Source organism: Opisthocomus hoazin, chromosome 19, assembly GCF_030867145.1.
Source record: "Opisthocomus hoazin isolate bOpiHoa1 chromosome 19, bOpiHoa1.hap1, whole genome shotgun sequence".
NCBI classification, from domain to species: domain Eukaryota; kingdom Metazoa; phylum Chordata; class Aves; order Opisthocomiformes; family Opisthocomidae; genus Opisthocomus; species Opisthocomus hoazin.
In genome coordinates, this window is record NC_134432.1 from 17,518,433 (window position 1) to 17,543,960 (window position 25,528).

The 25,528-nt window shown below is 47.3% G+C and overlaps 1 protein-coding gene across 4 annotated transcripts in view; it reads right to left on the bottom strand.

Annotated features, from left to right (window-relative positions):
• Positions 1-25,528, bottom strand: part of MAPKAP1 (MAPK associated protein 1) — a 106,011-nt gene that overhangs the window by 30,642 nt on the left and 49,841 nt on the right. For all 4 annotated transcript variants that reach the window (XM_075439527.1, XM_075439528.1, XM_075439529.1 and 1 more), the window contains exons 6-7: positions 23,838-24,014; positions 15,406-15,515 (exon numbers count right to left, since the gene is read on the bottom strand). In XM_075439527.1, coding sequence (XP_075295642.1) covers positions 15,406-15,515; positions 23,838-24,014 — 287 coding nt within the window. The remainder of the gene's footprint in view (positions 1-15,405; positions 15,516-23,837; positions 24,015-25,528) is intronic.

The following is a 25,528-nucleotide window of genomic DNA, read 5'->3' on the forward strand; positions in this document are numbered from 1 at the left end:
CACATCCCTCACCACCCCCCCGGCAGCGTCAAAGGACGACTGACCTGGAGCAGCTTGAGAATTCTGTGATCAGGCAAATGGTTTGGTCCAGTTTGTGTCAAGACTGCATTAACTGCCTGCTAGTCAAGCAACAAAATAGGGCTACAGATGAGACACCAAGGCAACCTTCCATATGAGTAACTCCTTTAAAACAAAAAATACTCAGAAACTCATTAAAAAACAGTGTAAATGGAGTTTTAGAGAGTGTCTATTCTTAAATAACACAGTTTAAATATCCGTACACATTTACATGACCTCTACTTCACAACAGATGAAAAATGTTAGGCTGACTCTGTGGAGGAGTTTTACTACCAGACTTCTCTCACAAGTTCAAATGATGTCACTGTAGCAGAAACGTTGGGTAATTTAATGGTCTCCTAATAGAATACTGCTCTGGGAATTTCAACTAAATTCCAAGTGGTAATACCAAAGCTGGATTTTATGGATTTCCGCAATCTGATGCAAATGCTTCGCGTGATTGTAAAATAAACCTTTAAAATCCTGGCACGGAGCGGTCCTGGCCGGCGAGCCAAGCAGAGCTCTCCCGCTGACGGCAGGGACCATGGCTCAAGCACGTCCTGCAGCCGGCGGCATCGGGCTGGGGCTGCAGCCCAGGGCTCTCACACAGCGCTGCTCGCTGGGGCCAGACGGGAGAGTAAATCATGTGTGTTACGTTCCTCCACCAAGCTGAGAGGGAGTACGTCAAAATGGAAGTTCCCAGGGCAAAATACCCAGAAGACAAAGCCAATGAATAGGAACCCCTCTTCTAGTCCTGTAATTTTGTCACAAATATTTGGAGAGAGTGCAACTGTTGCTGGGTTAAAGCAAGGAGGGCTGGAGAAACAAGGGTTCACGTGTCTGGAGAGGAAGGAGGGAACCGAGGCAGCCGCCTGAAACCAGCCACCACACGGTGAGAAGAGAAGTGGTTAGACCTTCAAGCAAACTCTTTCTGTTCAAAAACTAGCAGAGAATTGTTCGGGGGCCCAGAGGCACCCCAGGCCCCAGGGATGGTGAGAGAGCCAGGTCCCTTCTCCACCAGACCTCCATTCTTGGGCCACACTACTGGTGCTCGCACGCCCGCGGAGCTGATCCGCCACACCACACATCCCTGCCGCTACAGCCCCCACCGAACCACCGGCACCGCGCCGTCAGCCTACGGATAGCCACCAAATGTTACTTCCAGGCACCCCTTTAAACGAGGAAGGTTTATCAGGCATTAAAACAAACAGGAAACCACCCCCAACTCTACATCCACAGCTCTCCCGTGGCACAAGACAGGGGTACCCCGGGAAGAATCCCACCCCGTAATCAAATTAAGCAGCTCTGCTACAAAAGGCAGCTGGCCATCCGCCTAACAACAAACCAATTCTGCTGCCATTTAAGTGGCAAAGCCTTCAGAATGGGGTTTTGAAACCATGACCCATCAGTTCTAATTTTTAAAACTTATCCTTTCAGTCAAGACTAGAAAAAGGCCCATTCCAACTTTTATCTTCACTACAAAGTGCTGTTATCTTGGGCTGATGTCAGGAGCTCTATCTCTCTTTCTGCTGACAAGCAGAGACGAGAGAGATAAGATTGGGAACGAATCTCACTTCTCTGAGTAAATAAATAATCAATACTCATCTAAATGTAAATGAGAAAGTATCCCCCTCTGATAACAGGGCTCTTATCAAACAGCCAATTTTCTACAGACATTTGGCCTCAACCAAATCACCATCATTCAGCCCCAGCCTAATGGCTAAAAATCGTAACTAAATTGAACCGATCACCAGAGATCAACTAAGTTCAGCCATGGCTACTACAGGTTCAAATGTTTGGAATGCAATTTTTCCCCCATTAACTTTCAATAGCAAGGAAGAATACCTCGGTCAGGGGTTGAATCTGCACAATAAACAAACACTAACACTTCAAAAGAGGACGAGGCTTTAAACAGTACCCCAACAAAACCCATCTCCATCGCCAAACTAGGTAATAGGGTAAAACAAGGATTAGAGAAAGACTTACCTCAATATTTAACGTTTGTGGAGTTGTGAAACCTCAACTAAAAAGACCAGTACAAATAAAAAACACCAAATGGTTTGAAACCGAACCTGCATTTTACAGTGTTGGTCTCTGCAACAAAGCACGTCGCTAGGTCCGATTTATCCCTTTTCCTCGCCTCCCTCTCCAGAGCTCCCGTACCTCTCACAAAAGCCCCACTTCCAGCTACGCCCTTTGTCAGCTGTTTCTGCGCCCTTTATGGTCCATGCATTTGTTCAAAACACTTTCGAATTTCTGATTTCCATAACACTGACCTCCTGAATTTATTGCACTGTGTGAGAAAAAGAATTCCCTTTTGTTTCAAAAGGCCATTGCCAGCCCAGCGCTTTGGGACATGCAGCTCTCGCCTTAGGAACAACGCGACCAAAGCCTCCCAGCGTCCCGCCTCGACCCCAGGCACTCCGTGGACTTCTCCTGTACCCTGTCACCGCTCTTCCAAACTACAGACCGTCCCTCCTTAGCAGCTACTCCTCGTTTCACATGTCTGATCCATTTCCGCCCTCATCCATTTCTGTATCTTTTCACCCCTGTATTATCCTTTTTGAGATAAAATACAACAATTAAGATGTGGGTGCACCACGATTTATGGACTGGCATAGTCGTGCTTTCTGTTTTGTTCTCTACTCCTTTCCTGATTTCTGATGTTCAGTTTGTCTTTCAGGCTGCTCCTGAGCACTGAGCTGAAGTGTTCACAGAACTACCCGTGACGACTCCAGGATACTTTTCTTGACTGATGGAAGGTAATTAGAGCCCATCATCGTATACGTATAGTTACGGTTGCTTTTCACCATGTATATTATTTTGCACTCATTGACACTGAATTCCTTCTCTCATTTTATTGTCCTGTCACTCAGCATTGTGAGATACCTCTGCAGTGCTTCACAGACAGCTTTTATTTGCACTATTCTTACTTCTTTTGTATCAACAGCACATTTTGTCACATCAGCATTCACATCCTTTTCCATGCCCCACATTAACGGAACAATGCAGGTTCTACCAGTTCCACTGGAACTCCACCAGTAACCTAGTTACTAATAACGGAGGGCCATTATTCCTACTCTTTGTTTCCTGTCTTTTAATCAATTATTAATCCATGCGAGGATCCTCCTTCTGATCCGGTGACAGCTTAATTGCTTCACGAGCCTTTGTCAAATCTTTTTTGGAAATCTAAGCATGCTGTATAAAACACATCATCCTTATTCAGATGGTCTCCGACTTCCTCAAAGCCTGCTCACCGGCTTCTCAGGCACCGCCTGCTCTACAAAAGCTACGCTCATTTTTTTCCTCAGTATATTCCATCTGTCCGCATGTCATCCATTAATTCTGCTCTTCGCTACAATTCCATTTTACGGTTGCACTTTGCCTGGCGAGGAAGCCAAGGCACACTGGTCTCTCCTTGAACTCCCGCAACAAACACTCGCCGCCACCCGCAGCCGAGCGAGCAGGCGATGTCAGCAGCACACTACACGTCACATTTAACCGTAGCGCATCTTTGTGTCCGACCTCTACCAAACCTCTCGGCGGTTCGGTACTGTTTGTGGACTAGTTCTAAGGCTCACTCTCCCGGCATGGCTCCTCAGCCAGCTCCCTCCAGAACGCCTTCGCCCTCCAACGCCAGCCCTGCCGAGGCCCGCAGCAGAGGGGCACGCGCCCGCCGCGGCTCAGCAGAGCTGGGAAACTCCGCTGGCTTCACCGCAGACGAAGCCCTGTCCCTGCTGAGCAGCAAACGCTACGCCAGCAGCGGCGAGACTGCCCGTACGTCGCGGCAGCGAATGACGAGACATCACCCAAAACAAGCACAGCCGTTCACACGGTGCTGTGGGAGGATTTCCACGTCTCCGTACAGCCAGCCCAGCCCCAGCCGCGTCCCGCGCAGCCCGGGCTGCCCTGGCGCAAGAGCCGGCGTCGCTGCATGTGGCCGAGCAGCGCAGGCACAGCGTGGCACGGCGACGGAGGACGCATCGCACCAACGCGCGCTAACGGGGGGGAAAGCACGGGAGCACGCTGCTGCCGCCGCGGCACCACCGGGCACCTGGGACCTGGAGTGCTCCCGCGTGCACGGCTGGAATTCCAAGATAGCACATGGAAAATCGGAAATTTAAAGACAGTTAGGCAGTCATGGCCTGACAGCCAAGGCGGTAGATGCCAGGCAGACAGTAAATGAGCAAAAGTGAACATGAGCGATGTTTCAGGCTCCGTCCACACACAGAAATAAGACAGGAAAAGGAGTCGAAAGAAAATAGTTGATAAACACTTAATGTTGATGTCTGTGGGACTTTCCTATTTCAAGTTTCTCCTTTCACAAGGATATGTGATTTACTGCTTCGCTGCTCCAACCCCAGGTTTTCAAAGTGCGATTTCTTTTGAGTTTAAACTATATTTGTATTTATTTTTTTGTTACCACTTTTTTATTATTGCTATAGAAAATATTTGCTGGAAATATGTTGCAGCTATTTACAAGGTCATAAAAAAGAGGAGGTTTATGTATTTCTATCATTTCCAATAGTCTGTCAGAAAGTATCAGTCGCGCTAAGTGTAAGACTACTGGATTCCAGCTTTCCCCCCGCAGCACATGGGCGGCATATGGAAGCATTAAAATAGCTCGGTGCGGCTGGGTGCTGGCTGGGCGCGGGCAGACGGCGGCATCGCGTCGTGCCCGGGGCGCGGGCTGCCTCCGGAGAGACCTGCGCTCCCCTGGACGCCGGGCACCGGCCCCGGGCTGGAAGATGGATACCGGGCAGGGGCTATGAACAAAGGAGGACTGAAGGAGGCAGGGATCGATACGCTGCGGAGAGCGCAGAGACTGGGAACAGAGAGAGGTCTCCGGCCGCCTCCTGTCGAATTTTTCTTAGAACGTGACAGAAGGGGCAAGGATTCCATTGTGTGCTTGGCAATGACAATAAAACAACAGAAAATATGTAAACAGTTTGAGAGGAAATAGCTGTAAAGCCAGAATGTTTACATCTCAGATCCTACTGCTATGAGGACGTCTTAAATCTGTTTATCCGTTAAAAAATCCCCAAAGCCCCTCAACACCTCTGAAGTGGAATAAAGATTTTATCATTACAAATGCAAATATTGGTTAATAAATAAAGATATTTAAATAGTGAAAACAAACTTTTAACATTACTCACGAGCATGAGACTTTTTTTTTAGTCCAATCTGTTTTGTCTTAACTTGCACTGTTGTGACATTACTGAATTTTACACAGTTATGTGCTGCTCTCTGCAGAAATACAGATGGTTTTTGTAGAAATAAACAGTCATTTATATGAAACAATTGTAAAATAGTTTATGGAAACCAGTGGTGTAATGCATTCAAATAAATGCCAGGACTGGCTGATGGAGAGCCAAGGTGTTAAATCACACTGCTTAGGAATTCAGCTGTGGGAAACAGATAGTAAATCCAGAGTGACAGAATTTCCAGTGATGGCAAAGGTTTCTGACATCTAGTCCAGTACACAAAAACTACAGCAGTTCAAACCCATTTTACTTAACACTACCTTGACAGCCAGTGAAATTAAAGAATTTAGTCAAAAGCCCCTTAAAAAGAAACAAACACTTCATTTATGTATTGCTTTTTTGTAGCATTGAAAACATGCGGCATAACCAGCAGCAAACCAGTCTTTGCAGAGTATTAACAGAAGTGCTTGCTTTAATTGCTACCACAGACTTTTATTCTCTTTGCATTAGCAATACATAGCTCTAAATAAAGCTGAAAGGAGAAAGAAATCATCGTGTTTGATTTATAATGTAATGTACCTACAGCAGCAATACAAAATACAGATTATTTTTTTTTTTACTCACGGATTTAAGCGGCGATGCCGGGGCAAGCAGCCGTGCGGGTACCAGCAGGGCAGTGCCCGTCCCAGTGCACACCCTCCACGTCCCTTCGCCAGCAGCACCCACGCGACCGCCCCGCAGCCCACACTCAGATGGGCGTGCGCGAGGCCTGCCCTGCTGCACCGGCGTCGCAGCGAGGGGCCACCCAGCCACCCCGAGGGGTCCGCTTCGGGCTGCGCAGAGCACCCAGGAGACTGTCCCGCGGATCTGCCTGGGGTGTCGGCAGTGGCTGCTTTCATCAGAGCGGGTAAAATTAACAGCAAAGTCTTTATCATGCAAACACCGAACTGCAGAACTTGAGATATCACATAAATTACGGCTTTATTACCAATCCAGAACCACCAATAAAAGTATGATTTCAATACCAACAGCTCCAAACCAGACTCGGTTCAATCTTTCACTTCCATTTCAGAGGCCAGGCACGAAAAATTTTCCTCGACCGTTGGGGCTGATGCCCAGAAGCCCCTCAGCCCCAACGCCCAGGACCGGCGAGCTCGTTACGTTCTGACAAACTGTTCACAAACTTTGCTCCCGGCGAGCTGCTCCCCATGCCCCAGCACCCCCGTCCCCCGTCACGTCCGTGTCTGCTCAGCATCAGCAGGCTGGCGAGAAAGCGCTTGCTGAAATAAATTATTACCACTGCAAACCAGAGATGGAGTTTGTAGGCAGAAGGAAACCATTTCCAGCAGCCTCTCTGACCCCCCTCCAGCGCAGAGGGCTCACCCTGCACAGCCCCAATCCTGCTGAGGAAATCTGCTACCAGAGACCCCAAAACCCTTCCTTTCCCCAGCGCACACCACGGCAGAGAGCGAGCGCGTCCGACCGCGACGCAGCGCCGGGAGCGGGGCACGGCGGGTGCCGAGCAGGAGGGGTGCGGAAGGCCGCAGGCCGGCACAGCCAGCCCCTCCGAGGAGCAGCCCCTCCGACGGGACCAGCTCCTCACCCCCTGCTCCTGCGTGGGACCGGCCAACGCGGGGACAGCGGGGGCTACGCGTCGGCACTTGCACCATCGCTACTACATTGCCTCTTCAGTGACAGGGGGGCAGGCAAGCAGGAGAAAGTCTTGACCAAGGATCTACAAACACTGATATTCTTTTATGTTAAATCCTGCTACCGTAAACAGCTTAATGTAGGGAAAACCAGGATTCCTGAAGTATTTCCAGGTAAAGCCGTTCATAACTGGGGGCAGGAGACTCTGCAGGGATGCTATAATTATCCAAAACAAAGCACTGAAAGCCAAGGAAACTCAAAACTACCATTAAGCAGAAAAGCACGCATGTAAACATGAGGAAATACAAATTAATTGGCTTTTCACTGTCACAGATGCTGGGGCTTCCATCTCTTTAAGAGTCAGAGCAAACATATGCGTCGCCTACTCTAAATTTAAAAGTAAATATGTTAAACTCCTCAGCTGCCATCATTCAGCGGCAGTATCAAACTTTAATGACCATTTATTCTAATTGTGGTTCATCTCTTAAAAACGCTTTGATCACGGGGCTGTGGTTTTACATAGTTTCTTTTATCTTCCTAATTCTCCTTTTTAATATATACATAAATAAATATACATATGACCGTCCCCCCCTTTCCGGCCTTAACAGCTACAGCCCGTTCATCCCCCTCTCCTGCGCCTTCCAGCACCCTGATAACGCCCGCCGCGAGCTGGGACAGCCCGCAGCATCCCAAAGGTGCTCAGAATTAGCACTTTTCCGCCACACGCAACCACCCCCTCGACACGGAGCCCCCAGGGCTGCTCCGAAGGGTCGGGGGCACAGGGCCACCCTGCCCCGAGCCAGGGGAAGGGACCCCGGCGGGCGCCGCTCCAGCGAGAGCACAGGCTCGCAGCAAGGCCCCTCGGCAACGCCTTGCCGCCAGGCACCGGAGTCTTGACCCTCTGACGAAAGAAAAACCTTTATTGGTGGAGAATAACAAGCAAATTTTTTCCTAATGCCACCAGTAATCTCAAGGCAACCAACACACAGGAGTCCAAGGAGTTGAGTCTATTTAGGAGCTTACAAGAGTCATACTCTCTTTTGGGGATTATTAGGGATATTTTTAAATTCAAAGTGTTACATTTCTTTAAAGACCTAATTTTCAATAATTTAGAAATTAAAATGGAGATGTGTACACGATAGGAAGCAGCTTCTGGGTTCGAAGTCAGAGGCGCAGTTTCAGGAGAGCCGTTCTGCACCGGCACCAGAGACCCCAGCCAGCCCAGACTCGCCGAGGACCCGCAGAAACACGTTTGCCTTCGCACCTGAAGATGACCTGCTCCACAGCGGGACCAAATCCGCGCGCTACGAACGGCTCCCGCCCTGCCTCTCCGCTGCCCGCAGCCACCGCGGCATCGCCGGAGCTGCCGCTGGCCGCGGGGACACGGGGCTGCCCGGCCCTTCCCGGCCCCCCGCACGCCAGCTCTCCCCCCCACCGCAGCAGAACAAGCGGAACACGGCACCGCAGCAGCCAGACCAAGGATTTACAAACACAACTGCCGAGACGCTCCCGGAATGGGAAAATTGTGGGACAGGTTTCAACGAAAACCCTCAGCGCTCCGACACCCGCGCGATTCCCCCTGGGCCTGGCAGGGTGCTTGACAAGAAGTAGCTTTTTACACAAACAGCATCTCTGTACCGCAGGTTCTGCTTATCTCACGTGTACATTTTGAATAAAACATGTTTATAAACAGTTTCATACGCATGTTTAATACATGAAATTTGACATTAAATTGGTGCTGAGACTGATACGTTAGGAAGCGGCTTTTCGAACAGAACTGGGGTCTCTCTTCCCCGGCTGCTGAGCCTCGCGCCTGCAGCTCCGCGTTCGGAGCTGCTGTTCCCACGGCTCCGCAGGGCAACTGAACAGCTGCGGGGAACAGCTCTGGAACACAGGCATCGCCACCCGCGACAAAACGGGGTTTTGTAACAGACTGGGGTGCCTGACACAGCTCCGAGTTACCTGGCGATGGAACAGGTTCTTTTCATTGGCCTTTGCAGCTATAATTCCTTTGACTCCGTTGTAGAAATTAAAATATGACATGGAGGCTTTTGTTTTCATGTCCTACCCCTGTTTCTTGAGTTGTCCTCTTTCCTTTCTTATTCAGCTTCCTGTGGCAGTGAGATAACACGCTTACCCAGACCGGTCAGATTATTTTAGACTATTTTCGGTCACTTTGCACGTTTTAAAGAATGCAAAAAGCACTAGTTGACAGCTGTTGGGGACCTGAATGTTCTTCTAAAGCAGCTGTTTTCATTTATAGAAAAAGTCTTAGTCTTTCTCCAAACTGAACAGAATACTAAGTTAATAACTCTCACCCTAACCTATGGAAAATACAGGTCATGTCTGTGAAATGTTGGCAGAAGGTACTGTTTATAACAATTAAACTTGCATAGCATTTTGTTCTTAAAAGGATCGAGCATTTCTGGCTCAGGGATGTCTGCAGTTTGAAGCAGCTATTAAATAATAATCAGTAGCATGTTCACCCTGCAAAGAATTTCAGCTTAAAATCAGACAAGATTAATCAGACAAGGCTTCTCTGTTCACAAGAAATTTCAAATGAAGAGCGGCTGACATGGACCAGAAACAGGCAGGATTATTCTAACGTTACAGCATTTTACATTGTTTAGTTTTGTCTCTCATTTTCTTCTACGAACATTTGGTTTTTATATACTGACATCAATGCTTAATTTGTTTGAAAATAAAGCCTCTGTACACATTCTCTCTGCATTCTTATTTACTTTACATTAGTATTTATAGTCCATGCAGTCAAGCTCCGGAGGAAAAGGCAACTGGCACCCCAGAGAACGTATTTGTTGAAGAGTAAAAGGAATGAGACAGCTCGAAGGCGAGGAAGATAACTTTCAAGTGCAGATATAGTTCCTTCACGTATTTAATTTGAGAATCACCATGGCATCAAGATACACAAATTATCAAGAATGAAGTCATCACCTTTCTTAAGTTCTTAAAACTGTGAGCCACGCAGGCATATTTGTTAGAACATACCGACTGCAGGCTTCAGGGCAGAGACACAAAGCCTGGTAAGATCCGCTCGCCTCCTGCACAGTGCGGGTGCTGTCAGACCCAGCCTGTGCTGTGCTGCGGGATCTGAACATAAGGGGCTCTGCGTTTCATCCTGGAAAACCTGTGCTTGCCGTGGCCCGGCTGAGAGCCTTCCTAAAAAGTACGATTTAAAACGTACATCTACCACAACCCGAATTCCCAGGCCTACGGGGTAACACGCAAGTATTGGTCAGAGTGCGAGCAGCAGCAGCACACAGCAGGCTGCCTGCGCGGGGCAGCCGCCCAGCGCTAAGGCACGTCCAGCCATGCCGATCATGGTCTGTCACAGCTACACAACACGACCTGTACAACCCACGAAACTTTCTCTGCAAAACAGGAGCGTGGGATTTTAACAGCACACCTAAGCCCTACCCCTTTCTGAAGTTAGTATTAAGGCTCTTACTCATTTCTAGGGAGCAGAGTAACAGCAAGTACTAAAACACCCAAATCTCACCTTCTAGAAAGGTTTTTCAAGACTCCGTTATTACACCTGTCCAAAATCCAGACAGCACCATATCTGACGTTTTTGGTGCTAAACGAGAAGTTCTTGTGCTTGTGATGTGAAGCCTGCGACTCCCCTTCTGCAGACCTGCCACACTGCAGACCCATTTCATATTTAAACCACCGGCTGCTGGAATGCTCACAATGCTCAACTACATTCTCAAGGAGACTGGACACGGCCAGTTCATAGAAAGCAAACCTTAAACTATCCGTGGGTAGCGGGGTTCTCTCCAGGGCCACTACCCCAGCGCCTCGGCGTTACCCCAGGCCGACGGGACGTGCACAGCAAGGGCCCTGCAGCACTGACGGGAGCTCTCAGCATCTCTCCCCTCGCTGCGGCGGCTCGCCGTGGTTAGGGTCCCACTGTCCATAGTCTCCTTGTCACCCATTTTGGCTACTTAGAGAAAACTCTCTCACGTGAGAGACGCCACCGAGCCCCCCTCAAGGCAGTCCATCGCTGGATGACACCAGGCTCCTTGGGGAGCCCAGTCCACAACCAAGAGTGTTTTATTTCCAGCTCTCACGTAAAATATGCATGTGCAGTACATGCTGCTGAGCATGCAATAGGTTAAACAAATTGATGATAAAGTATTCTACTTTGTTATTTTTCATTACCATAAGAAAACATCAATTACATTTTCTATTTTATGAGTGTACACAAGGGAATCCATTACAATAACAGAGAAGTTATATGACTGTTTTTGCTGCTTCTTTTCTAAGCAAGAACAGTTAGCTTTTACAGACAATGCAACCGGCCCAGAGAAAAGGACGGCACACCAGCATATCTGCACAGGCAGTTCCTATCCTGATTTATCCAGCCTGACTCCAACTAATTAAACATCTGCCTCAACAATTTCCTCTGCAGATTTATCTTCTCCAGTATGTAGCACCGACTGGTTGTTACAGGCTTCTCCCTAACCTGCAGCCACTCCCACGTACTTCTTCCAGTTGGTTACTTGGGCACACAGCAAGAGATGATACAGTATTCCCATTAACCCCCTGCCGCTGCCTGTTGCGGGACAGGCCACCGGGTCCCCAAGCACGGCCTCAGTACAGCCATGTCCTCTACGAACGACGCCAGGGCCGCGGTTCTCGCAGCTGTAACACATACAGGTTACTCTGCCACCTGCAGTTCCCGGGGACTGACTCCAGACTCATTATTTTAACGTGGTCAGAGCTCATCTGTCTCAGGCAAAAGCCTTGTGACACTGAGAAAGGAAAACTGCAAGGAACGTGAAATAGTTTGAATGGTTCGGAGTAATTTTACCTAACCTAATATCTAAACAGAGCTAGGTGCAATCAGAATATTGCTTCCATTTTTTTCATGCTGCTTTCTATGAAACAAAGGTTGTACCCCACTTCTACCTCCTTCTACTGACCTATATCCTTCTGCAACAAATACTCTTTCATACGAAGTTCAACTGCAGCCAGAAGTCTTCATTCAGCTTTAGCCTTTTCAACAAAAGGGATTCTGAAATAAACACATGGCTATGTTGTTTACAGACGGGGTTCACACTGCAGCCACATGAATGCTGGTGCATGTGCTGAAACCGAAGGTGTGCAAACCTGGGCTCTGCGTGACCGCTTGTCAAGAGAAACCTTCCGCCGTTACCGGCGTCCTGCTCCCGGGGAAGGCAGGGGCTGGCAGCTGCGCGGGTGGCAACGGCACCCTGGAACACCACTCAACACCAGGGACGCTCCGCAGGGCATCGCCCCACAGAGGTGACCGAGGCGTACGGGTTCTCAGGAACTCATGACTCCACTGCTCACTGAAAAACGTACTTGCAAGCTGCAGACTACTGGCTGAATAAAGAAATTAGAAAAAACTAGTCTAGTATTTTAGCCTTCGTCATGTTGGAACACACTGACCGTACAACAGAAATTCTTCAGTTCCTTCCTCACCCAAAACAGCCAGCCAAGGTTTGCATTTCCCTGCAATCATAGGACCAATCTGAAAAATGTCATGTAAGTCAGTGGTGAAAACAGGTCAGAAAGCAATTTGTTACACAAGGACTTGAAAACAGCATAAGCTGTAAACATAATAAATTCATTTGTCCTGTGAAGACTGGCCTGGAGGCACAGTGAAAATCTGCAGAAAAGTTCATAGGCATTTCAGTTTTATTAAACTATTACAAAAGCTTTAAATAAACACGTGAAGTCTATTTTTGGTTAGCACTTTTTAAAAATCAGAACAAGCGACTTAAAAGGAAGCACTGCTGAATGAGAAGTGCTTTTCCTAAATTATGTCTTATCTTTTATTCAGAACTTTGACATCCTAATCCACTGCTTAATAATGACTTGAACCGCACCGGCACAGGACCGCACCGTGCTAACAGTCTGCTCCTAAATTCCATTCATCTGTGCATCTCCCAGGGAGCGTAAGAGGCATATCCACTCCAAAGACGATGAATCTGCGGGAGATGAAGAATGACGACAAAATCTCTTCCCACCCTGCTCCAGCCGGCCCATGGTGGCTGCGGTGGCATCCGGAGCTTTCACCGCCCTTCAGCCCCGGCAGCACTCCCACCCGGCTCTGCCCACGGAAGGCTTGCTGCCGGCCTGGAGGGCAGAGCCCGAGGATCCCTCCGGGCACACAGCTGCCACCTCTGCTGCTTCAGGGACGCCAAGCAAAGCCCCCCAACGCCTGCTGACTGGTGAATCACAGTTTTGCACAAGGGAAGTAACTGGGAATAATGGAAGTTTTGGATAAAGAAAGATAATTGTAATAAAAAAGTTGAATTCACGATTTACCAATTCAGTACATAAATACCTAATCTGAGAAGTCCCTTCACCCACGTGACAGTATTATACAACAGTTTCAGTAATGCACTGTAAGTGCTCACCAACATATAAAAAATAAAAAAAATCAGTATTTCATTCATGAAATTCAGTAATAGGGGAATTCAAGGCGAAACCTTTCCCTAGAGCGATCCCTCTTCCCGCCGTGACTCCACTGCATGAAGCTCACAACTGCAGGTCCTAGCTCTGGACACATCTATGCGCAAGCTGAAACTGAAATCTGCAAGCAACACCAACTACTTCAAGAAATCCAATTGCGTGTTCAAAAGTAAATATACCTATAAGTAACCAAAGGGTTTTTAGTCGTGACTTCTGCTGTGGTTGTATCCACAGGAGGGATGACGGTCATATCTCACAGAGGTGAGATGTCACAGGGACAATTAATAAAAAGTAAATTTAAATGATTTCTGGTATAATCAAAAGCCCCCAAATGATACATACGTGCTTGTATACCCTGTCAGTACAAACGTTTCGGAGCAGGAGTGCCAAGACAGTAGAAATGAATGTATTGGCTGAAGGTCCATTCCATTTCTCAACTACTGAGCAAAAGTAACAAAATAAAAGCCAAACCAGATTTCAGACAAAGAGGAAAACATCTGCTACACGAAGGAGGAATGTCGTTTAAAGGCTGAGCTAAGTGAATCCTTTAGCCACCTCCCTTCAGGGTAGAGAAATCTGACCCCAGGAAATAAATAAAAGTCACCCAAAAAGTGAACAAAAGAGGTGTTTGAAAAAAACCGAACACCATTCATCGCCGCTAACGACTTGTTCATTATGAGTGATGATGGATAAAGACTTCTCACGCTGAGATGAAATCAAGATTTATATGCATTGTTTCCTCTCCCAACTTGTGGGAAGATCATCATCATTTAATTCTATCTCTGCGGCCAGTGATGGGCATCCAGAGAGCCGGCTATCAAACGGCGCAGTCAGCTGGCAGAAGCCGGAGCGTGCAGTTGGCACATCTGGACGGCGCCGCCGCAGCCGAGGGTGAGCGATGGCTGCTGGCCAGCGGCCAGGCGGCCGCGGGCGCTGGCGGGGCTCATCCACAGCCTCCCCACCAGCAGCTCCCACCCTCCCCCCTCCTTTTTTTTCTTTCCTTTTTTTTTTTTTTTTTACGAGAATCAGATTTTCATTGCTTCATTCAATTGCTCTCCTCTGCCATTTTTTACAGCTCTTATCGTTCCCTTGGAATATGGCCTTGAGACAGCTCATCCGTGTCCTTCACTGTGTTATCTCTTCTAACTTTTATTAAAACTTCAGCTCTCATCTGAAGATAGCTAATTAAATCCATGACAGATTATACACTCGTTTAAAAACTCCACTGAACTACTTTCTCTAAATAGAACAGGGTTTATTTTCTTTTCCCATAGTTAAAACTAAGGGTATATAAGGAGGTTTCATTCATTTACAAAGACAAGATCCTTATCTTCACCTAGTATATAGATAGGTTTATATTAAAGTTCCTTTGTTGCGTGACAAGACTCGGTGCAATTTCTCACAGTAATTATTTCTTGTTGCTGGAAAGATCTCTCAGCCTTGTACTCTTGAAATATATACACTAACATATATGTGAATGCGTATTTATGCCCTGGAAAAGCATTGCTCTAAAATACAAATGCAAGTACTGTAAATTTTCTTTTTTTAAATGTTGGTATGCCTTAACTATAATACTACCATTTTGACAACACTGCAGAAAGTATATTTTTCTTTTTCTCTACAAGTAACCATGACTCCTTTAAATTATTCAAAATCACAGAAAGCATCATTTTCTTACATAAATTAAAAGTATACAAATTCTATCAAGGACTGGTCTTACTGTACTTCCACCCACCATCTCAGATTACCACTAGCTGGACTTGAATACAAACGGCTTTGTTACCATAAATAAATATTTGCAGTAATGGATATACTGCTCTGCAGCAAACATTACGCAGCTCCTCCACTGCCTGCTTTCCACCAGCGTCTAGAACACAAACCTGCGCACAGAACCGCTTCTGAGTGGTGCTGAGGCTGAAAATCACAATACCCGCTGAAAAAAATACGCATTTTTCACAACAGTTAAAAAGAGATATAAAATATGCTCCTGGAAAAACACCTCACCCTCTAGAAAATACAATAAATAACCCACCTGAGCCTCTCTGTGATCCCTTCCTTCTCTTTAAGGCCTTTTGTAAGATATCCTTCATGGTGACCTTCATACTGTCCACCTGAATAAGGGAGAATCCATGAGCAGCATTTCTGCAAGACAGATGCACATGCATTTTTACAAAACAATCATCATCAGGCAGCGCACTGCAATTTTCATTACTTTCAAGCAAAGGATTTGTTAGGCACAAGAACGAATAAAGTTGTGCTACAAACTAAGTCAAAAGGAGAAACTGAGCAAATTCCCTTGGAGAGGCAGAGACAGAAACGGAGAAAATGGACTGAGACTCAGGGTGTGCCAGGATTTTCCTAATTTATCTTTATTTTTGATTAATTTGTGTTCATCCTTAAAAAAGAAAAATGAGCAAATGTACCCACGGAGCCCCTCAACCACTCGTTATTAAGCATCTGCTGGGCGTTTCGCAGGGCATGCAAGAGAAACAGTTTGCAATGTCATTTTCAGACGTAACAAATCATCGAGGGGAAGCGGAAGAACAACGCTCAGAGAAACAGCAGCGCCTTTTCAGCACTGTTCACGTACAGCATTATTTCAAACGTAAGTAACGTGTTTCCTTCGGACAGATTTTTGTGAACACGTGGCACAGAATCTCACGGAAGGGTTCACGCCCGCGGGTACGCGTCCAGGCCACTGCCCACAGCCGCCCCGCGCGGGGACGCACTGCGCACAGCGTGGGGATGGTCACGGGAGATGCCGCCAGCCAAACACTGAAAGCGGCCTCGCCGGGGAGGCAGAGAAGAGGACAGTGTAACCGAGGAGCACCCGGGTGAGCACATCGGCAGCTCTCGCCCCGCAGACCCTGCAGTCAGTCTCTGCCGGTGTCAGCAGATGTCACTGCAGACAGCCGGCACAGCCACCCGAGAGCTGCCGGGCACCCGCCGGGACAGATTTGCACTGCACGGAAAAAACCTTGTTTTGCAAAGCTATTTAGACAGGAGGAGGAGCTTCGTATCTGGCAACTAGGAATTTTAATCAGGGAGCAGAGCTCTAAATGAGTATCGCAGCTGGAGTATTTTTAAAAGCAAGTGGCAGTGAAAAGCAATCCAAGCAGCACACTGACATCATCAGAACCCGGACCATACTGCACGCCACCGAGACACAAACGCTGGGAGTACAAAAGTCGGAGCTCAGATCCCTTCAGCTGGGGCATCCCCAGCCCAGGCTGGGATACAGCCCAGATGAACCCATGGCATCTCCCAGCCTGGCAGTCAGCGAACCCCTGCCCGGGCAGCCGCTGGCCACCAGCCTGTTGTCCCACAGCCCCCTGTACCCCCCGCAGCTATCGGGACAGCAAACACACACCGTCCCCTCCAGCCCATCCCAGCACAGAGCCACCCCAGCTAAGCTTTCCAGCTCGACGTCACCTGCCGAGGGCGGCTGGCACAGGCTGCAGATATGGCCAACAGATTCACAGCGGGTGGTCATTTATGCATTACAAAACATAAACGCGGCCGCCATGCTGTACGTAACATATCAGACAGGTCTGTTCCGAGAGCATCCCCCGGCTCCTCACCCCACGGCACAGCCCCACAAGTCGCTGGTATAAAATGGCGTTTCCCTCTCGTCAGTCTCATCTGAGTTTCAGTCTCCATTCCCTTTGTTCCTTGCAAGATGAAACTGCCTAAAAGCCCCAAATTTATGTTCTCTAGACCATTTATTATTTATAACTCTATCTTACTCGTCTTCAAACCAAATATTCCCAGCCTTTCCATGCACCTACTTCTTCCCCTCTCTGTTTCTGCCACATGTTTAACACAGAAGGAGCAGACCCGAGCCCAGTGCTCCTGCTCCGCGTGAGGGAGTACCGTCCGCGGCGGCGAGACCGCCCTCCTCGGCAGAGCCCAAGGCTTCAGGGGTTCTGACGAACGCCACGCCGTGAGCAGAGACCTTCCTGAACTCCTCACTGACGAGCAAACCTTCCCTCCAGCTGCTGCCGAGCCCCGCCACGTGCACGAGCACCGCACCACACCTTGCCTCTGCCCAGGAGCTTCCTGGCCGTCCACCTCGCTTCCCACAGCCATTACAGCTCTAGTCCGAATAGACCCACTGAGCTAAATCCAGGGGATTTTTTAAAGTGAAAAATCTCTTATACAATTACACTATAATTACAAAATGGAAACCAGCTCTGCGCTTTTATTTAAATGACGCAATGTTTGTCAACAAAGCACTACAAGAAAAGCCTTGTGCACTGGGCCCAACCATCAGAACACCGATCCAAAAGACATCGGGCACCTTCAGGTAATTCACATCATGCTCTGTAATACAGAAAGAAGGTTTCCAGAGAACTGCAACCAAAATACAGGGAAATAAATTAAAATACTGCGCAAAAAAACCAAAACCAAACAACGTAGCAAAGGTGAAGAAAGTCTTCCAAAACCTTCTATGGCCAAAACAACCGAGTCACAATTTTTTTTTGTTCCTTTAGTACAAGATGCTTTTCAAACGTGTTTTCCCCCAAACAGCACAGGGCCCGCAGCCCACCCTCAGCCTGCGAAGCCAACAACGGCAACCGGCCACGGCCGCGCCGGCGCGGGGCTGCTCGCGCCACCGCGCATCTGGAACCTCCCGAAATGGAAGATCGTCTTCAGATCCCTGACACTTCAGCTGCTAAAGAGCACACGCTGCTGTCGATCCCGCTCGTGTTTCAGGCCATCCCGACTTGGTCGACTCTTTCTGCTGAGCAGCTGGCCTGAGAACTGTCAGGCTGATTTTCCTGACACCCCATTACTAACTCCTGCCTGAGCCACGGCCATTCTTTGCCTCAGAAGCTGGATCTCATCCCAGAACAATCTCTAAAAGTTTATTTTACTGATCAAAGCAAAATAAGAAAAACCTCTGTGTTTGACTATATTTAGTGTGCTATCCAGTAACTGAGACCTTGGCAAGAGCAGTGAAATGTAAAGCGCACCCTGCATTTGTAAACTTTTGGATATTTGCTCTGGAACGGAGCCCGAGAGTCTGCAACGGCCGTCCCGGCTCAGAGGCACAACTGTCCCCTTCCTGCGCTCCAGCTCCCTGCGCTCCGGCTCCCTGCGCCGGCAGCGCGGCCGCTCTCCGACCATACCCCGCAGAACCTCCACCACGACACTTCAGCACCCAGCAAACCCACAAAGCTGCACCGAGAGCGGATTGAAGCCCAGCCCAAAGAGACTCTGCGTGGCGGTGGGGCCAGGCCCGCGTGTCGGAGCCCCCCCTGCGCCGCAGAGAAGCCCCGCGCGGTGCCCGGCGCGCCGGCAGGCTCGGAGCCACCTCCGCACCGCATCGCCTGAACCAGCATCAATCCACCGCAACCCGCCTTCCCGTCAAAACCGCACAGCGAGGCTCTTCCGGAAGAATCACCCAGCGCACCGCCAGCCGCCCGGCCGTGCTCCGCGCGGACAACGCGCACGAACTGGCCTCGCTCAGCCCAGCTCCAGCATAGCCTTAACTACAATTGTAAATTACATGTTCTAGCTCACTCTGCTCATGTGTGATACCTCTATTTTAAGTCCACACACCACAAAACGGGACAGAGGAGCAGATGCTAATCCGTCAATTAAAACTGCTGCTTACGAATTGGAAGCCAAAGAAATTCCTTAGCTTGTATTTTCTGTCATTTTGCAAAAACATACCTGGGTGACAAGGTTAAATCAAGCAAAGGAAATCCCTGGCACTTATCATCCACAGGCATTACTGATAAATTGTGCAGTGGAGGAATAAAGGATTACCTTCTGTATTTTTTCATTACACTTTTCTTTTGTTACAGAATACATAAATCCATTGTGGCACAATGTAATATGTATCATCGTGCTACACCTGTGGACGTTTCATAACGGCTGCCATGTCTGTGCAGTCAGGAATGATAAGTGAACCACCCGTGAATGTTAATGATAGTGATCATTCTGCGGTAACTTGGCTTTCCATCTTCTTTTACAGCCTCGGCGCTGGAGCCAGGGTGGCAAGGTTCAGAAGAGGAAAAGGAAAACAACAGCAGAGGCAGGAGCTCCGGCGGGCTGACGCAGGGCTCTTGCCTGGGGGGCATGGTGCTCGGCGGCAGCGTGGAAACAGGCAGTGTCCTCTCCATGGGCTCCACTTGTGTAACAGAACAAAAACCCAGCACATCGAGGACAAAAGGCTTCTGTTCTCAGTGAGAAACAAACTTTTCCAAAAGCTGTCGTTCCAATCTGGAGCAAATTTTTTTTTTAACACTGAAGTGGAATTTACAGCACTTAAAGCTTGCTGCAAAAAATGGCTGGCATGGTTGAAAGTGTCTGTGAATGACTAATAACCATTTCCACTTGATCAGCACAAAGTCAAATTTAAGACTAAAAATCCCAGTTGATGCAATGTACTTAACTTAAGCTGGGTAATTTTTAAGATTAAGTGCACAGTGATATGAACCAGAATAACTATGCCAGCCACAATTTTTATTCCGAGCCCAACTGATCTTGCTTTTGTGCATCTCCGGTTAGCCTTGGATAACCGTGCGCTCGTGGGTTTAATTGGCTGTATTTTGACACTACTATAGGCTATCTTTCGACATCCAACGAGTCAGCTTCCTGCTCTGCTTCCTTTCTCGGGGTGCCACTCCCCCCTGTTCACTGTCCTGGGAGCCTACCTCCCTAACTTCAGCACCTACGTTAACCGTCTTAAATTTACATTTTATGAATCTTCTAAAATATACTTTGCAGTTTACCTACACCCATGTAAAAACTGATAACAGGCCTTTTGGGGAGCGCTTCCGTAATCTAAGTCAAAAACACATTTCAAAGCTTTGAATTGAATTTGTGGATGTATGATGAAAGCCTGGTATTTTAAAAATGTCTCAAACCTTAATCTCTTGGGTATAGCAGAGGTGCTGCTTGGAAAACTACATATCTAATAGTCAAGGCAATTTAAACATGGTATCAAAACAGAAGTGCTACAGGGCAGAGGGACTGTATGCCAAATTTCATCTGTGTGCCAACTGGCAGCTGAGCCACAACTCCTAGAAACCCCATTAGACCAAGTATGTCGAGTTGTGATAATAAAATTTCCAAGGGAAAAAGCTCTAGTGATAGTACAGACTTATTTTAAGCTACCTTCATTCGGAGTCTTTCAGGTATCCCTTCACCACCTCAAGCAGTCTGCCTTCACATGAATGCAGTGTTTGTTTGACTCCTCCCGACAAGCCCTACTCGGCATCAGAGGGCTGTCTGCGAACACCGCGTCTGACTTTGGACAAAGTACTGCTTTCCACAGCCGACACTGTGCAAAAACCCACCTCGCTAGACTAATGGGCAGTAAGAAGCCAGAATGACTGCCCTCCGTCTTCTCCTTGTGTAACTTTGCCAGAGTCCTTGGAACTTGCCAAATTCGGTCATGCCTGCTTAGCTTGCTCGACTGATTGTGCCAGAAAAGAAAATAAGACACAGATGTATTTGAGCTCTTTGAGATGCCAGTAAGAGAGACAGCTAATGGCTTCATTTCGACCCTCCCCTACCAGCTGGGCACAGGTGGGGGGATAATGAGGTCCCTCTCCCTAATCAAACTCAATTATTTACTACTCTATACAGCCACAAAGACATTCACATTCAGCTCAGAATATAAAATGCACTGTGGGCTACTTCCAGCCACCGCCACTGGGTATTTATAACTAACCCCAGTGGCTAAGAGTTTGCCTTGGCAGCAGTTTAAGTGTATAAAGTTCTGCAAACTGTTTCTGCGCAAACATGTCCTGCTGAAACGGGGTCCCCGGCGAGGTTCCATAACTGTCAGCTCGGTAACTGCTCAACATCTGAAAATGGATCCAACACGCGGGACGGGTGAGATCCGAAATAAAACACCATGCTTCATCATGAAGCTTCTCAGAAGCACCAACTTTTCTCAACAGTGATTCAATATTAATAAACATTACAAGTCACAAGCCTGACAGAGCAGCAGCTGAAACACTTCAGCATGAGGAGGAGGAAAAAAAAGAGATGCAAAATATCAAAACACAATTCCATGCACTAGCAGGACGACAGCGAAGGAAGAAGATGTAGAATTTACAACAAATCCCTACAAAAATAAGATGGCATGCACAGTTAAACTCACAGTAGTAACAACCTTTTGATCAAGTGATTATAAAGTAATTCTCTATTCTAGGGGACACATTAAAAATTCTAATTTACATCTAACTATTTAAGAATAACTATTTACACAGGTAGTACCTGCAATTTCAAATCAACATGTGGACACAAAGAAGCACCCTCTCTGAAAAGCACTACTCCTTGTGATGCAGTTGTCCTATTTCCAATGAGCAGGACCTCCCAAGTTAGAAGGAGGGTCCTCACACAAGCACAGATTATGCTAAAGCAAAAGCTATCCCATTTCTTTCGCAGGACTTGCAGCTGGCCCTTAGCCCCGCTACACGCACCCGTCAGAACTGCTGGCCAGGCCAGGATCCTGCCGAGGTCTCGGGGCCCCGCACAGCAACACCAGCTCCACCTCCTCTGAGCTAACGCCCAGAATCTGAGACCTCACGCGTTCACTGCATTTGAATACTCATCCCTATTTACGTACCGAGTACAGGCAATAGGGACGTAGGTAGCAGGCAGCTGAGAAAGAAAGTGGACTTCTTCCAGATTAGAAAACATCAACAATTCAGAATCTTCTAAGGATGCAGGCTTCTTAACTGGTCTATCTGCAATAAATGCTCGTGATCCTTTCTGACTGCATGGAATTAGAGTTTTCTATCTACCTGTCAGAATTTTTCCAGGGATGCTGATAATGTAGGATTTTCTTGAAGATAAAACAACCACAGAATCATAAAATGAAAAAAAAAAAGCCAAACAAAACACCAAATTCATGGCAACAGCATTGACTCTAGAGAAATGCACGCAGGTGAAAGAGATATTCCCTCTTTCAGACAAAACATGCAGCATTCTTCAGTCAGGTGGAAAGAACTAAATATTCTACAATTTCACAGATGGAAAAATCAGTTGGCTGGCCAGACTGTGTGACTGTAACCTGCACAAACCGAAAAAGGGCCTTGTAATCTGACTGGCAAGACCGCTTCATTTCCTCCCTGGGTCAGCTTCCACGTGGCTGCGCCCGGTTCAGCACAGCTGGGCGTGTTTACCTCGCGTAACTTACTTGTAAATACTGTTGACAGAACATTTTATTTTCCTAATACAGTGGAGTGAAGTGAATGGGCCTTTGGGAAATACGCAAGGGGTTTCCAAAAATTTCTTTCGGTAGAACGCTTTAGGATGTCTCTAAGAAACAACTTCAAAACGTAATTAAGTAAGAAATTTTTTTTAAATGTCTGATTATTCAAAACTGGAAGCAGTTGTATGGTTATGAAATGTAAGCGATCCTTTATACTAAAAAATGCCCACCAGCCAGGGAAACCCTATTAACATTTTCATTTCAAGAGATCCAAGCATTAAACATTTTTCCCAAGTAAGCAGTGGCGCACGCTACCAGTATTTTGTTATAGTAATTAAGGCCTTCTGATGGTTTAAAAGATTTTTTTACTCACAAGTAAAGAAAAATAAAAGTGATCAAGCACAGTGCGTATCACTCTAACCCTAATTCACTGATAACGATATAGCAAATCCTCCTTGAGCTACAAACCAGACAGCTTCAGGTTTCAGCGGCAGCGGGGTCCTCCTCCTCCTCAAAATCCCCCTGGACTTCCGAGTGGCACGTTCGGTCCCGTTCTAACTGGCACGCTCATTCACTGCTCACTTCTCAATCACAGCATTGTTATCATTGCACTCTGTGGCTATTTGCATTTAAAATTACTTGCTTTTCAGCCCCCTAACCAGTCTTAAAACGCAAACTTACTACTTTGTCTATCAGGCTTTGAAAGCAGATTTTGAAGTCTCTTACATGTGGAACACTCACACACCACGAGTACACTTTTTTTTTCTGCTAGAATTCAATACATTTTTCCCAAAATAATTAAAAAGTCACTGGCAAGATCAGTTCTTAATACCTGTTGAAAAGGGCTCTGGATATCCAACGTGAACGACTTTAATTTTAACTCTTTGAAGCTATTATACACAGTTTCATTTATTATTCAGAATGTATTTTTCATAAATAAGCAGCACGGCTGGAGCAAAACGAAGATTGCGAGCTCAGACTTTCTGTAAATTCCAAATATTTACTAGTGGGAGCACAGCAGTTCAGTGCTCTGCCCCTAAGCACACGCAGAACAGCCCGGTTTCAGACCCCCGGTGACGGGCTCCCCCGAGCTGCTCCCAGCAGCGTTTACCTCCCTGCCCGCTGTGGGACAGCCCCCCGGCCAGGGCATCGCCTGCGGAGCACCGCGAGCGTGTGGCCCCCAGACCTCGCTAAATTCAGGTGAGAGCAGGGAAGAAAACAGACGCGGGGGTGGCAGGGACACACAGCCGTCCCCAGCGACCGAGCTGGCCGGCGCCCATACTCACATGCGAACGAAGAGCGACTGCTTGGCTGCCAGGCCGGGCGACGAGTACTTCTCTACCAGCGCCAGGGTGCTGAAGCCAAACTTGTGAATAGGCTCATTGGAATCCAAGGGCGGGAAATCTGTGTCAACCTCACCGTCATCCTCGGCAATATGGAGACAGTAGGCACTGACGTTGTCACTGAAAACAAACAAACAAAGAAGTTTATTCAGGAGGGAAGCGAGACGGCCGCTTCAGTTCAGCCGATCACCGCCAGTCGCTGTGCGCGGCAGGAAACCAACCAGCAGACACGCCTGGTACGGAGCCATCTCCTTCAGAGCCACCGATGGCGTGCCTATCAACGTGTCCCAACGCAGTCCCAACACCTCCTGCTACCACAGCCATGTGGTAATAGCAAACACCCCAACGCCTCAGAGTAAAGCGGCGAGTCTTACTTCCTCGCTAACCGAACCGCAGGCAAAAGACTGCAGTGATTAAAACACACTGAAGTCTATAAAAGTTTCATAACTTCAGAAAGCTGGAAGTAATATTTCTCTATTTGTGAAAATTTATTTACTTATATGACCATTATATTTTAGAATTACAGACAAACAAGCAGTGTCTATCTGTTTTTTCACAGATCAAGCAACCACGGAAAAGTTTACTGAACACTCACTTGCAAAGCTGAGAACGCTCCCCGGGACGTGAACAGTGGGACAAACCACAGCAAAAGTAAAAAATCTGTTCAACACAGCAGCAACAACTTTTCCTAAACATCTAAGAAGTCCAATTACTAAAAACAGCTAAAAATTCGTACAGACTAACTAGCAGAACTAAATAACAGAAAAGTTTTAAGGCGATACAGTGTGAAGAAAATATGAAAGAAAAATCTGAGGCTCTTGCTTTCCATGCACACAAGCCCATAGGGAAATAACTATCTATGTATGCCAGAGTATTAATCATATTTTCCTAATTAAAATCTATCTCAAATGTTAATATTTAAATTATTGAGCTGAAACTAAGTATTCTTTGTGACTGTACTTCTGCCGGCATTCAGGCATTTTCCACAGCCATGAAGTATGTTCACGTGGCAGTGTGCTTCTAAACTCTGCAGTTTAAATTTGGAGTTTTAATGGCATGATTGATGCTTAAATTAATTAATTGCAAAGTGTATGCTAATTGTTTAATTGGTCGCTTGATCTATATAGATCATTTTTTGAATTAAATGAGTTGATTTACAAAGTTTATTGATTGGATGTGACAATGAATTATTTCGCTGACTACCTGATTTGCAATTTTCTCAATTAATTCACAAACCTTTGGTTGCAACTGTGTTTTACCGAGAGTGCTAAGTCCAGGTGATCTCTATGCACCTTGTCACTACCAAGACATTTCTTCTATACACCAGGTAATAACGACGCGTTACTGTCAATGTAAGCTGTACATCGGCTGGCAAAAAGCTAATCCAGCAATGTCTGTCACTACGAATTCTGAAAATTCTGCAATGCTGTTAAAGAAACTTCCATGAGTCTCTCCATGTTATGAAGGACTGGAACATCGCTGTAGAACTAATTTTTAACTTCTTCAAGCGTGCTCAGGCAACTTTTGGGGGGCCTAGTGAAAGGCGGCGCGGGGAAGAGACCTGAGGCAGCGGCAGGGCTCGGAGCGCCCGAGGCAGCCGGCAGCCCGGCGGCCGCCAGCCTGCTGAGGGACAA